This window comes from Equus quagga, chromosome 14 (assembly GCF_021613505.1).
Source record: "Equus quagga isolate Etosha38 chromosome 14, UCLA_HA_Equagga_1.0, whole genome shotgun sequence".
Classification (NCBI taxonomy): Eukaryota; Metazoa; Chordata; class Mammalia; order Perissodactyla; family Equidae; genus Equus; species Equus quagga.
The window spans coordinates 96,508,174-96,518,566 of record NC_060280.1 but is presented as its reverse complement, the minus strand read 5'-3'; the positions used below and the strand labels follow the sequence as shown (position 1 = coordinate 96,518,566).

At 64.9% G+C, this 10,393-nt stretch overlaps 1 protein-coding gene across 1 annotated transcript; it reads right to left on the bottom strand.

Moving 5' to 3' along the window:
• Window positions 1–2,170: 2,170 nt before the first annotated feature.
• MEX3D (mex-3 RNA binding family member D) lies at window positions 2,171–10,392 on the bottom strand (the record flags this gene model as incomplete). The annotated part of the gene is made up of 2 exons (XM_046638331.1): window positions 2,171–4,400; window positions 10,236–10,392. Coding segments are annotated over 2 exons (1,542 nt in total), but the record flags the coding sequence as incomplete, so codon positions are not given.
• Between the last annotated feature and the right edge of the window lies 1 nt (window position 10,393).

Genomic DNA, 10,393 nt, shown 5'->3' with positions numbered 1-10,393 from the left:
CCCCCGAGTGGGGAGCAAGCACACCCTTCAGACATTTCTGGAAAGTCCTGGGACAGCATGTCCTCAGAGCTGCATGGTTGACAGCCCTGTCTCCCGGTTGGGAGGCGTCACCCTCATTTACCATTGCATCTTTTAGAAACCCCTGGAGAGGGCTCTGGCCAGTCTGGATTTGGTCCCTAGCCCGGGGCTTGACCTTCCCCTGGCTGGTCATTCAGCTGCCTCACCCCTCTGCAGCCCCCACCAAGCTCCTGGGCGTCCCCGACAGTTTTGAGGTGCCTCTCTTCTCCCCAATTTACAGCAGCAAACTGACAAGCCGACTCAGCCCACGGCTCCCCAGAGGCAAAGCCACCCCACGACACCCCTCAACTCCTTGCAGGTCCCAGACCAAACCCCCACTGTGCCCACTCCCCTTGGGACCGTCACTCGGGCTCCAGCCCCTCTTCCTTCCCCAAGACTCACTCCCAGCACCCTTGACCCCTCGTCGGGACTGCTCCTTCTCTCTCTCTTTGCCCCCAAACTGCAGGGGCGTGGTCTCCACACCCTCACCTCCCTGCCACCTCCACTACCTTCTGCAGCCTGACCTCACCCGGGTCACCTGGGGCCACCGCAGCCACGTCAGCGTTGTCCACCCGCCGTACTGGTCTCCTGGGGCGGCCAAAATGGATCCCCACAAAGCGGGTGACTGAAAACAATAGGAACTTGTTCTCTCACCATCTGGAGTCCAAAACCGGGGCGTGGTGGGGCCGCTCCCTCCCGAGGCTCCAGGGAAGGGTCCTTCCTGCCTCTCCCAGCTTCTGGGAGCTCCAAGGGTCCCCGGGCTTGTGGTCACGTCCTTCCAGTCTCTGCCAGTGTCCCACGGCCTCTCCTCTGTCTCCGAGTCTCAAATCTCCCTTTGTGCGTCTCTTAGAAGGACTCTCATCATTAGATTTAGGACCCACCCTAACTCAGGATGACCTCATCTCAAGGTCCTTCACTATATTTGCAAAGATTTTTTCCAAGTAAAGCACCATTCACAGGTTCCAGGGCACGGATCTTTTGGGGGCCACTGTTCAACCCACTACACTCCCCAGATCGTCCCCAGAGCCGGGAGTGTGGCTCTAGGGGCATCCCCATGTTGCAGATGGGAATGTCCAGGCAGGGAGACCAGCCCTGAGCCCCGCAGTCCAGACATTGCCCCTCTCAGCTGGAGGGTCTGATGCAGATGCCACTCCCCCTGGGGGGGGGGGGGCTGTCCGTGGGGTGCCCTGTCCATCTGTGGCTGCTGCCTCTCCGTCGCCTCCTATTGCCCTACCTGACCTGTCATCCTGAGCCCCTCTCTTCCTCCAGGAAGCCCACCAGGATGCTCCACCAAGACTTCCTAGCTTTCCCAGTGGGCTCCATCACACAGACCCCTCCTCATAGCCCACTCCTCAAGCCGACCGCCTGTGGGCACCTGACCCCCAGGTTTGTCCTTGGCACACTCCAGGGCCCCTCCCTGTCACCAGGTCCCATGCCCCACACACCACCCTTCATGCACTCCTCAGCTGCCTCCCCCTCCTCCGGAACTTTGGTGGCATCTGCTGACGGCTGAAGGTCCAAATCACCGTCCCTCAGTCCTCGCCTCCCGGGCAGCCCCAGCCCTGAAGACCCAGCTGGTGGCCCCAGGGGCCAAGGTCCTCAGCTCCCATCCCAGCTAGACCTGGCGTGAGTGGGAGAGGAAGCCTGACTCCTCACGCTGCCATCCCTCAGGGGCTGAGGGGCACCGAGGCCCGTCCCTGGAGGGGGGACTCCCTGGCCTCAGTTTCCCCAGCTGCACCATGGCAGGTGGACCCCATCCTGCAGGGGTTGCGGGGCCAACACAACCACAGAGCTGGGCAGACACCCTGGGATGGGCTGGCACCACCCCCTCGCTCGGCCATGGCCGGACCCCCAGGGATGTTGGGGACCCGAGCCCCAGGAGAGGGGGGCCTGGCTGGACCACCCCCCACCCCCCACCCAGACCCGGTGCCCTCGTCCGGAACAGGACACACTGCCTGACTTTCCAAACAGCCTGGGCCAGGGCCCCAGGGCATCCTGAGCCCTAAGTCCTTTGTCTGGAAGATTTGGGGTGAGGAGCTAGGTCTGAGGCCCCCTCCCCCACCCCAGCCCCTCCCCCATGCCCGCCAGCCCCACACCACGCCATGGGCTCACATGTAGTAAAAAGACTTTATTAAGAAGGCTTTGAATTCAAAAAATAAAACTCTTGATACAATTTCTGAAGCCTTAAGTCAGCTCAGCAAATATATAATCAGTAATTTAGCTGTGTAAGTTTAAAGGTCCCTTACTTTATTTAAAATAAAATATATTTTAGTTCTTAAAATTTATTCCATAAAGTACATATTTCCCTAAAAATTCCCTACATATACACAAGAGGTAAAAAGTAAAAGTTTAAAAAAAAAAAACAATTTAAAAAAATTTAAAAACTGACAACAGAAACCACAGCAGAAGGGATTAATAATTAAAAAAAAAAAAAAAGTTAGAAATTTCTGGTTGGGATGCCCCTCGACCCCCCCACCCCCGTCCAGCCCGCGCGGCTGACGTTACAAAAGGGGGAACCTGTCAGCCCCGAAAAGGGAGTAAAAATGTCACCCCCTCCCCCCAGGGGGTTCCTACAGGGGCCGTGGCCGCGCGGAAACCCAGTCACATCAGAATCGGGCTACATACGTACAAAAGGACAACCGAGAGTTGTAAAAATCGTGGTTTTCTTTTTTTCTTAAAAAGATCACCCCGGAGGGGGGTGTCTTAAATAAAAAGTGCAAACAGACCATTTGTCTCCGGTTTATTTTAAGCTGTCGACTCAATACTGCTATTTTTTAAGAACTGAGGTGTCGCTGGGCCGCCGTCTCCACGCCTGGGACCGGAGTTAAAGCTCGTCTGTAAACACTGGCCACGCGCCCCGCGCCCCCTGCCCTCCCGCACCCCCTGGCCGTGCCGGGAGAGCGCACGCGCGCGCATGCACCACCCGCGGACGGCCCCGGGGGTGGCCCCAGGGACCCGCTAGGAAAAGATATGAATGGCCTGGGTGGCAGGCGTGCGACAGGCGGGACACTCCGGCTCGCTCTTGCCGCAGATGCGGACGGCGCAGTCCATGCAGAAGAGGTTGTGGCCGCAGGGCACCAGCGCGGCCATCACCTCGCCCTCGGCGCACACCACGCACTCGCGCGCCAGGGCCGGGGTCCCCGGGGCGGCCGGGGCGGGGGCGGCGGACAGGGCCGCCGAGGGCTTGCGGCTGCTTTCGGAGGCGCTTGAGTCCAGGGCGGCGCAGGCGGCGGCCGCGGAGCCGCTGGGCAGCGAGGTGGCCGCGGAGAAGCTGGAGCCGCTGGAGAAGGATGACAGCGCGCCCTGCGGGGGTCGCCAAGGCAGGGCGCCCACCGGGTCCGGGGCGGCGCGGCGGGTCAGCGGGAGCTCCAGGCCCAGGCCGCCGGGCTCGGGCAGCGTGGGCGAGTGTCGCGGGGTGCCGGTCCCGCTGCTGCGCCGGGCGCCCGGTGCGGGCGGCGCGGGGGCCCCGTTGACGGCAGAGCAGCCGCTGAAGGCCGGCAGGGGCGCGGCCCGCTCAAAGGGGGCCCAGATGGTGGCGGCGGTGGGCACGGTCAGGTCCAGCGCCAGGAAGTCGAAGCCGAAGTCGCAGTCCTCGGGGGCAGGTGGCCCCGTGGGGGCCCCTGGGCCATCCCCGCCAAAGGAGAAGCCCCCGTTGCCGGAGCCGCCGTAGGGGCTGGTGGGGCCCGCATCCGGCACCGGAGGCCCCCCGCGGCCGCCCGCGTAGAAAGCCTCGGGGCCCCCCGGGGCGCCCAGGGTACTGTCCCCGCGGAGGCTGCCCGTGGGCGCGGGGGGCCGCCGGCCCGGGTTGGGGGCTTTGGCCCAGAGGCCGGCGGCCGCCCCGAGCAAGTCCAGGCAGACGTCGGTGCCGTTGGCGTGGAAGTCGCTGTCGGGGCTGGCGTCGGTGAAGGCGCCCGTGCGCAGCGTGATGTGCGCCTCGATCTCCTCGCGCGCGCGGTCCACGTTCTCGGGCATGCCCGTCACGGCGAACACCGGCTCCTTGTCGCGCCCGGGCGTCACGATGTACGTGTGCGTCCGCTGCTGGATGCGCTTGATGGTGGCGCCCTTGGGCCCCACCACCAGCCCCACCACGCGGTAGGGCACACGCACCTGGATGGTGGTCTGTCCCGGCAGGTTGGGCGGGCCCTGCGCCGTGCCGGGCAGCCCGCCGGCCTTGCTGCGCGTGGCGCGGATCACGGAGAAGTGCTCGGCGGCCGAGAGGATCTCGCGCTTGGCCATCTCCACGTCCTCCTTGCGGCCCGTCACGATGAAGACCGGCTCCTCCCCGCGCACTGGCGTCTTGATGTACGTGTTCGTCTTGGCACGCAGAGCCTTGATCTTGCACCCTGGGGTGGGGGTGGGGGGCAGACACGGTGAGGGCGGGGACCCCTCCCCAGGACATCCCTCCTGGGCAGCTAGCGCCCAGGGCCGGGAGCCCCCACCTCCCCGGGCGGTGACCCTGTGGGCTTTATCCTCAGCCACACCACGGCCCTCCCTCCCTCCTGGGGCTTCAGTTTCCCCTCTGATCCAGGAGCTGGGGGCAAAAAGGCAAGGAGGACCGTGTTGTGGGTCAAATATCGTCCCTCCAAATTCACATCCACCTGGAACGTCAGAATGGGACCTTCTTTAGAAATAGGGTCTTTGCAGATATGATGGTTAAGATAAAGTCACATTGCAGCAGGGTGGCCCTGAATCCAGTGACTCGTGTCCTTATAAGAGGGACACACAGACACAGAGGAGAGACCACACGAAAGCGGAGGCACCAAGTGGAGTGCTACGGCTCCAAGCCAAGGGACGCGAGGACAGTTGGCAGCCGCCAGGAGCCGGGACGGGCACGGCACAGCCTGTCCCCTCGAGCGTCGGAGGAGAGCAGCCCTGCGGACACCTTGATGTGGGCTGTCCATCCTCCAGAACCGAGAACAACGCCACCCTACTGTCCCAATCCGTCCAGGTCACTGCGTCAGCCCTGGGACACCACCCCCCCCCCAGTGACAGGTGGGGAAACTGAGGCTCAGGTTACAAAACTGCCTCTGATCTCCTTCTGACCGAGTGGACCCCGCCCTCCTCGACAGCAGACTCCCAGGCCCCAAGTTAGGACACCTCCAAAGGCCCCCCCTGTGGTCCTGGCCTGAGAGGGGACACTTGGGGACACAGCACTGTGGCTTCGTTATTGCCGGCTGGGGCCACCCCTTGGAGGGGACGGGAGTGAGCATGGGGGTGGGGGGGAATCAATGCTGCAGGCACGGGGCGCTTCACCCAGTGCCTAGGGGGCTCAGGAGCCGCTGCGGGGTCTCTAAAAACAGCAGCCACCCCTGTGACATCTAGGCCTGCCGGGGTCCCTGATACCACCCTGCTCCGGGCCTTTTGAGGCTGCCTGAGTCTGGGCACGGGAGTCTGGGAGAACCCCCTCTGGGCTCTGGGGAGGCTGGAGGCCCAGGATATTGTTTCAACACAAACAGAAAGCGGCCTTGAGAGCAGCAACATTGTTGCTAACCTGCAGGCAGCACAGGATACAAAGTTGGGACCGTCCAAGAGCTAGAGGTTGGGCCGGGGGCTGCTCCACACCGGGGAACTGGGGGGGGGACACGGGAGGTGGCAGAGAGTGTCCCGGGGGCAGCCCCACCCCAGCCCAGCCCAAGGTGGGCAGCAGCCGCGGAACCAGAGGGAGGGAGGGCGGGGAGGGACGGCTGTCCTCCCATCTCCGGCCTCACCTGCTGGGTGCCGCCTCTCCTCCCACGCCCCGCCCCCCCCCCCCCCCCCCCCCCCACCCCCCCCCCCCCCCCGTCCACACACGTGACCTTTCCCACCTGTAACGTTCTCTTCACCACCCCCCACCCCTATCTTCTCCCTTCCTCTGTATTAAATTGCAGCCTGGTGCCCCCTCCTCCAGGAAGCACACACTGACTACACCGGGCTGGGCCCCAGCACACACATTCAGAGTTTCTCCTCACACCACACCGAGACCGAGACACCAGGGACTGTGCTGCAAGGGCCAGTGCTCTGGGGATCGCCTGGGGCACTTGAGGAAACTTCCTATGCCTCAGTCTGCTCAAGGAAGGCAGAAACAGACCTGGCTCACAGGTTTGGGGGCAGACCCCAATGGACTGTGGACCGGCCAGTGGCCCGAGGCAGGCGCTCTGCCCTCTTGGGTCTTCAGGGCAGCCGATGAGGCGGCGACAACCTTTCCTCCGGCAGAGCCTTGATGAGGAGAGGGAAGCCAGGACCGGAGAAAGGGCAGGGAGTTGGCCAAGGTGGGGTGGGGGACGCAACCCCCAGATGGGGGCCCACTGGCCCTCTGCACTTCAGCTGTGACACTGGTTGAGCCCCAAACCCCACCGACACCAAGCCCCCAAGAGATGGCCAAGCTGGCGGAGGTGGGACTATACAGTCCAGGACACTGGGGCTCCAGGAGTGACCCTGGCCACACCCCTGCCCCAGTGGGGATGACACAGCGAGGCTAGAGTGGGTGGTGACAAGTGGGGGGACCCTGGGGTCTACTACCAATGGGTGGGCACAAGCTGAAATGCAGATTCCTGGGCCCTGCCCCAGGATTCCGACTCAGGGAGCCTGGCGGGCCTGGGCATGGGGGGAACGCCCCCTGCAGCTGCACCCCACCCCCATCAAACGGGCCAGGCCGAGGGCCTCCACGCGAAGCTGAGACAAGGGCAGCCTTTCACCTCCCATCACTCATGAGTCCCGTCCTGGAGTCCTGGCCATCCGTGCACTGGGCACTCAGGAAACCAGGCCCCATGGGCCCAGCCCCCAGGGAGCCCAAGCAGATGACCACGGGCGACACTTAGGAACGAAACCTTGAGGCCGGGAGGGAAGCCGAGGGGCTGCCCCAGGAAGGAGGACGTGGGCGGGGGAGCGCTCCCACCCAGGAAACAGCGGGGCAGAGTTCCAGAAACAGGCCAGGCCGGGACAAGGTGCCACACTGGGCCCCCACCCAACGGGGTGCTTTCCCCACTGGGCCAAAGTGGGGTGCAGCCCTGGCTGGGCCAGATCTCAGGCTCCTCCGGGAAACAGGGACACGGAAACGCCCACCCACAGGCAAGGCACGTTCTCACTGCCAACACAAGGAGCCCCCAATCCGGGCCCGGGAATCCTTTTCTTTCTACACCCCACACTGGACAGAGGGAAACACAAGGCATGGAGCCGGGCACAGGGGAGGGGAGTGAGCTGCAAGCAAGGAGGCCGCCCCCGCCGAGGGAGGAGAGCACGAGGCCAGCGTCCTAACCTCGGCCTGACGACGGCAGAGATGGAGGGGACCGCATGTGGCCGCCAGTCTGAGCCCCACCTGAAGCACCATCCATTCACTGGTCCCTGAGTGAAGACCTACTGTGCACGGTGCCCAGGACCTGCCTGAGGAGCCCACCCCAGCCACAGACACGACATGGCCCCGGCCAGCAAGGGAGGCACGGGAGGATCACCCCCACGGCAAGTACGCAGCGGCCCCCAGATGACCTTGGCCGGCCGGCTGGAGAGAGCTGCCCACCCCTCATCCTTTCCGAGGCCCCACTTTTCCTGCCTGTAAAACAGGGTTTTGGACGAGGGGACGGGCTTCCCAGCCCTCCTATGTCCCCATGGCGCCGGCAGAGCCAACGAGACTTGGGTTCAAATCCCAGCCCGGACGCTTGGCTTCAGCAGAGCTCTGCCTCCCGTGGCCTCGTCTTCCCGGCTGTGACCGGGAGTCCAGGACCTTCTCAGGGCTGGGAGGGGGGTGGGGGTCTCGGGCTGGACAGGTTGAGGCTCCAGGGCAGGGCACCTGGGAGCTCTCGGGGGCTGCACACGCTCACCGTGTGCCCACAAGGGGCACGGACCCATTCTAGGACTGAGAAAACTGAGACACAGAGACAGCCAGGGGGTGTCAGGGGAAGGGCCGACCCCAGGTCTGTGTGACTCTGGTCTGGCCGGGGAAGGGAGGGGGCCGGGCGAGTGAGCCCCTCCTGCCCTCTGGGGGCGGCCCTGGAACTGGGTTGACAGAAAGGATGAGGGGCTTGGGCGGGCCACACCCCCTGCAGAGGAAGAGCTGAGCAGTCAGCAGGGACCCACGGTGTGGAGAGTGGGGTGGGTGACAGGAAGAAGGGGGGCAGGGCTGGGGCACAAGAGTCGTCCAAGGTGTGCTCGAACCGGGTGGGAGAAGATGGGAGCCACAGATGGTTCTAGAACTGGGGAGATGCCAACCTGTCCTGATACTCATGTCCCCTCCCTGGTACACCCTGCACCCACTTATGGGGTGGCTTTGGCGGGCAGGCCTGAGGCTGAGATCAGAACCCACATCTTGCTGGAGCGTCCCCCCAACAGCCCCAGGGAGGTGCTGCCCCCATCACAGAGAGGGGCTCTCATTTGTCCCAGGTCATGGGGCCACCAGTCTGCAGGGTGAGCCCCAGAGCCTGCCTTGCTGCGTGCGCGCCACCAGCAAGAACCCAGACTAGCCCCCGGAAATGGTGCCAAATGCCCACCGGCAGGTCGGGGTGGAGCCTGACGCCCCAGGTCCCCTCTTGACCCCCAAACTGCCCAGCCCAAGGCCGCAGGTTCCGATGTCCCCTGCCCGACTCCCACCACCATCTGTGTGGCCCTGGTCTCTCTGGAAGGACCCTCAGGTGCCAAGACACATGCTCATGCTAAACCATCCAACAGATGACCCCAGTGGCTTTGGGCCACTGTCCCCAGGCCTCGGTTTCCACGCCTGACCCCTGCAAGCTTCTAGACTCTTGGCACAGAGCAGCCTTCTTGTTAGGTGTCCCACTGCAGTTATGGGGGACAGAGTGGGAAGGGGGCGTCCTAGATAGTTAAGTGGCAACAAGGTGGCGAAGGGGGATCTGTCCGGCCGGGGCCCCACTGTTCCTTCCCCTGGAGGTGGCCAGCATGGCTCAGAAAACCACCTGCCCCCATCCCGGCTCCCACTCCTGCCGGCCAGTCCCACGGCCCACACTCTGCCTGGCCCTCCTGTGTCCCCACGTGGGGAGGACAGGTGAAGGACTGAAGGCCCCTGCACCCACAGCCCGGGGGCTTGCTAGCCAAACGGCCCCACCCAACTGAACCAGCAGAGGGCGGGTCCAGGGCATCCTGACTCTCCTCCCCGTGGAGGTCCTCGCCTGCCGCGGTGACGGTGACAGGTCACCTTCCAATTCAAATCCCTCGCACCCTCCGCTGGCTCCTGTTACCTGGGATCCAGAGCTGGGACCCCCAGCCTGAGCATCCAGCCGCCCCACCTCAAGCCCCGCCCCGGCCCCGCCCCAAGTTCTAGAACCTGGCTGACCAGCAGGGAGCTGGGAGCCGGGAGGGGGAGGCCGGGTCAGGAAAGCAGTAGAAAGTTGAGGCCGGTGGGCAGGCGGCGAACAGGGTGGGTGGGTGTGTGCTGGGCCGGGCACTGCCCACCACCGCCCGCCCACCCGCCCCGCAGCTCCAGGGCCAATGAGCGGCGGCCGGCCTGATGTCACCCTGCAAATCTCAGCCTGACTCTCTAACAAAGAGAACAATGGGGCGGCCACAGGGACGCTCCAGCAAGGCCGCTGCCGGGACCCCACACCCTGGGCCAGATGCCCGCCAGCCTGCCAGGGGAGGGCTGTGGGCTGGGACCCCAGCAGCGGCTTTTACAGCTGGTCCTTACCCACGCCCCCGAAACCCTGACTTGGGGCTGAGAGCCGGGTGGGGATTCTCTCTTCTGCACTCCTGGCCCCACCTCCAGTAAGGCCCCCCGCGGCTGACAAGTCGAGATGTACCCTCTTTGTGCTGCCAAACTTCTCTCCTGACCCTGCCCTGACCCCGCGCCCCAGGTCACCCCCAAACCCCAGCGAGCCCCACCCCATGCCTGTTTTGGGTGCAGAGCGGCCACCACCCAGCCCGGCCCTGCCCCCTGGTCCCCGGGATGCCAGGGCTGGCGACCCACGGCCTGGGCAGCGGCGCCGCACACAGGGGCCTTTCCGCGATGGAGGTGCCCAGACAAAGGCAGCGGCGGAGCCGGAGCGCAAAGGGGTGGAGCGCAGGCTGCGCCCAACTTTCTCCCGCGGCCGGCGGCAGGACAAAGGCGCCCAGGCGGCCACCGAGGCCGGAGCCCACGCGGGGCGTGGCCGGGGTCTGGCGTCCGGCCGCGGGCTGCGCTGGGCCGGCGGCCCCCTCCCCGGGGCGAGCGGCGCGGGGACCCCCGGGGGCGGCGCCCCCCGACGGCGACCACTCACCCTGGCGACCCACGATCTCGGCGACGTGCTCGGAGCTGGGCACCGGCACGCACTCGGTCATGTTCACGCTCTTTTTGCGGCTGCCGATCACGCTCATCTGCTCGGCCAGCAGCGTCTGGGGGCCCAGGGCCGCGGGGTGGGGCGCGAAGCCCGCGAAC